At 40.2% G+C, this 3732-nt stretch overlaps 2 protein-coding genes across 2 annotated transcripts; one reads left to right on the top strand and one right to left on the bottom strand.

The window, feature by feature from the left end:
• The first annotated feature begins 458 nt into the window (after positions 1–458).
• Positions 459–845, top strand: LOC148932126 (uncharacterized protein At4g04775-like). Its single transcript, XM_089065002.1, has one exon. It carries the CDS (start codon positions 459–461, stop codon positions 843–845), a length of 387 nt encoding a protein of 128 aa, XP_088921128.1.
• Positions 846–1735: 890 nt separating this feature from the next.
• Positions 1736–3389, bottom strand: LOC148932125 (uncharacterized; the record flags this gene model as incomplete). Its single annotated transcript, XM_089063893.1, has 2 exons — positions 2616–3389; positions 1736–2512 (listed from the first exon to the last, which is right to left on the bottom strand). Coding segments are annotated over exons 1-2 (1551 nt in total), but the record flags the coding sequence as incomplete, so codon positions are not given.
• Positions 3390–3732: the final 343 nt, after the last annotated feature.

Here is a 3732-nt window from a genome sequence, read left to right as displayed (position 1 = left end):
GTTTCATCCCTAAGTCCAAAATTTGGTTTATATTCCCAAATCAAACATGAAAATTGAATCATCCTAAATCGCGATTCACCCACTTCAATCGAGATTTTTCTCCCCTCTGTGGCGCACGCTTCACCCGTAATCTCGTGGGCAATATCAATTCATTACCATTTGTTAACAAGGTAAGATCATAGCTTCAATTTTAGGGCTTGAAATTCCGGTTTTTGAGACATCAGATTTGAAACCCTGAATTTTGAATATGCAATTTAGGGTTCTGTTGGTTTTGGGTTCAATTTGTCGTTTCTGGATTGAATAAACTTCTTCTCGATTTGTGGTTGGGTTTAGGATGTCCATGGCTGGGTTTAAAATTGAATAAACTTCTTTCCCGATTTTGAATGTGCAATGGGTATAATAGTTCATGATTGTGTTTTTGGTGCAGGATGTCCACGTCTTCGCGGTCTTCGAGCATAATGACTTGGCCGAGGTTTGAGGCAGTGGTCTGTGATCATGGTCTTGAAGCCGATGTGGTAACATCAAATACGGATGCCAATCCCGGACGACGCTTCTATCGTTGCCAAGTATGGAAGGAGGACGATTGCAAATTCTTTCATTGGATTGATCCATCGTTGTCACCGAATCAAGAGTACTTTTTTAAGAAATTGAAGATGGATAGGGACAACGTGCAAAGAGCGTTGAGAGATAAAGTTGCTATGCAGGATGCACTTAATGAGAGTGTCCGTTCCAAAACCGCTGAAGTTGAAGCACTCCAAGGTGTTGTCGCAGATTTACATCGTCAAAACCGGAATTTGAAGGTTGTCATTTGCATTTTATGTGTCGTCATTTGGATACTGACGTAGCTTATCTAATAGAACCAATGATTGTAGTAGACTATGCAAGTTGAACTCCAATGTAATACACTACGGAAACAATAATATTGTAGTGATTTTTCTCCTATGAATGCATTGATTAGTGAGTTCAAATATAACTTATTGTTACTCTGTCTCTTTGTTACAACATTGAGTAATTATTTTTCCCTATGAATGCATTGAGTTATGAGTTCAAATTTAAACAGGATGCTATACATTAAGAGTTCCTGTCCAACAAAGAAGAAGAAATATAATAGAAAGGGGAAGCTGCCACAAAACACACAGTTGAATTGATCATAGTTTGCTGCCACAAAACACACTGTCTACACATAATTTAGTACCCAACCACATATAGTTTGGTGCTCACAAAACACATTGTTAAGACATAGTTTGGTGCTCACAAAAAAACATTGTTTTCTTCCACACATTCAACATCTTCAACCATTGTTGTTGCTTTGCTGCGTGAGGATTGAGCCATCACCTCCTCCCGAACCTCCTCCAGCACGTCCTCCAGCACGCCCTCCACCACGGCCTCCTCCACGGCCCCCCCTTCTTCCAGCTCTCCCCGTAATAGCAATGGTACCATTTTCGGCATTAGATGGTGTCTTGCGAGGCCTTCCCATCTTGGCCTATAAATTGAGTAATTGCAATGTTAGTAATAATAGATAGAGATAAAATATAGTTGTACAATTAAAACTAGAGTTTAATACCTTTGGTTTAGGTTGGACTTCAACTGGATCGTTTTTGCAAGTTCTAGAGTTGTGGCCTTCTTGGAAACACTTCTGGCATGTCATTACACATATCTTTCTCATTCTATTAGGCCTAGCTGGATCCTTCTCGAATGGATCCCTCCTTCTTACCTTCTTGGGCCTACCGGGCATCTTTTTCACAGGTGGAGGTACAACCGGGTACCCCTCAGCAACTGGCCATAATTTCTCCCCATTTAACGTTGGCAACCCATATCCATAAGCAACCTTATACTTGCTCAATGAGAAGTATTCATGGACATAATCATCAACATTCTGCTTGAGGAAGTGAATAACAGCACATGCATGAAGGCAAGGAATTCCAGTCAAATCCCATTTCCTACAACCACACTGCCTTGTGGAAGGAGTCACTACAACCCTATCCTCAAAGTGGTTAACTTCAAATTTCCCCCCAATTACAGGAATGGTGGTACAATTTCTGCTTTCATAAATCATAGCTTCAATTTTTTTCCTCACTTTTGGACACACAGTAGAACTACTCCCAGCAATCTCCATTTCTACACTCTTTCTATAAAGTCTCTCCATGAGTGTGGTTCGCATTTCCTCAAGCATGTCTACTACATGTTTACTCCTAGCCTCCAGAATATAGGAGTTGGAACATTCACAGACATTGTTAAGAATAGCATCAGAGCATTGTATAGGTGTTAGAAAAGCCTTACAGAATCTGCTTGGGTTTTTGTCCATTAAATCAGCAAAAGCCTGTCCATCTTCCTTCTCTAGCTCTCTGCATGCAATCTCATACTCTTCCATATAAGTACATCTAACCAGCCTCCAGAAAAGCTGCTTCAAAAGTGGACCTTTGTGGGTTTTTTTCCAGTTAGCATAGATATGCCTTGCACAGTTTCTATGCTTTGCAAATGGAAGTAGATTCTGAACTGCATTCTCAAGTCCCTATCAAACAACATTGTAAGTGAAAACATAACTAATTAGACAACAATTCCAAATAAAACATACATATAACTGGCATAAATTAATAAGTTAGCATAGTATATACCTTTTGCTGATCACTGATAATGGTAATTCCTACTCCTTCACCCAATGCCAACTCTTCAGCAAGAATATTAATGAACCAAATCCAACAAACTTCATTCTCAGCCTCAACCACTGCCCAAGCAATGGGATACATTTGATTGTTGCCATCAGTTCCTACAGCAGTTAACAATATCCCACCAAGATATGTCTTAAGGAAAGCACCATCCAGACCAATCACCTGTCTACAGCCCTCCTTGAAACCCTTTCTTAGACCACTAAAACCAATGTACACAGCCTTAAATACAGCACCCATATCCACATGTAATTCAAACCGCCCTTCTCTGTCAGACCTACCCAACTCCAGCATATAACTCCTCAGCTTTGCATAATGATCTTCCACTGTTCCCATCAGCATCTCAATTGCCTTTCTCTTGGAATGGTATAACCTCCACTTGGTTGCATCAAATGCAAACCGCTGCATCAAGTCCTTACCTAATTCCTTGCAGCTGAACTCTGGTCTAAGCCTAAACACATGCAAGTATTTTCTGGCAATCCAATTAGATGTCACAATCTTGTTTCTCATAGCCCTAGGACATGTGTGCTCTGGTTCCAGTTTCTTAATTACTACACAACCCGTTTTACTCACAACACTCCCAGAACAAAACCATTTACAAGGACTTTTGCAACCTGCCTCAAATGCCTTCCTATTTGCTCTCTTGAAGTGGATCTCCCAACCATTTTCAACTGCATTTTCTGTCAGAGCATCTCTGGCTTGACAACCATCAATAAATCCCATTCCAATACACAATTTTAAATGCTTATAATCACATCTTGGATCAAACATCACTTTGGCATGTCTTTCCATCTTTCTTTTCCCGTCATCTTGAGAATCAGTTGAGCTAGAGTAGATATCACCTTCTTCTGAATTCTCATACTCAGACACATAGTCACTTATTTGCCCACCACTGACTAGGTCATAGAACATGTCATCAGTAACAACAAACTCTTTCTCCTTATTTTCTTTTGCTTTCTTCCTTCCTTGTGTGTATTCCTCATCCTCTGACACTAATTCCTCAGCCTCCATGTCATCATCAGTTTCCTCATCTTCAGAAGATGGTATATAACTCCCATCATCCTCA

This window comes from Salvia hispanica, chromosome 2 (genome assembly GCF_029641045.1).
Source record: "Salvia hispanica isolate PSC_SH4W2 chromosome 2, Shi_PSC_v1, whole genome shotgun sequence".
NCBI classification, from domain to species: domain Eukaryota; kingdom Viridiplantae; phylum Streptophyta; class Magnoliopsida; order Lamiales; family Lamiaceae; genus Salvia; species Salvia hispanica.
Note: the sequence above shows the minus strand (reverse complement) of the source record. Positions and strands in the feature narration are given on the sequence as shown.

What these genes read in the sequence shown, in the direction of transcription:
- LOC148932126 (XM_089065002.1), top strand. Translation starts at nt 459, where the DNA reads ATGACTTGGCCGAGGTTTGAGGCAGTGGTCTGTGATCATGGTCTTGAA.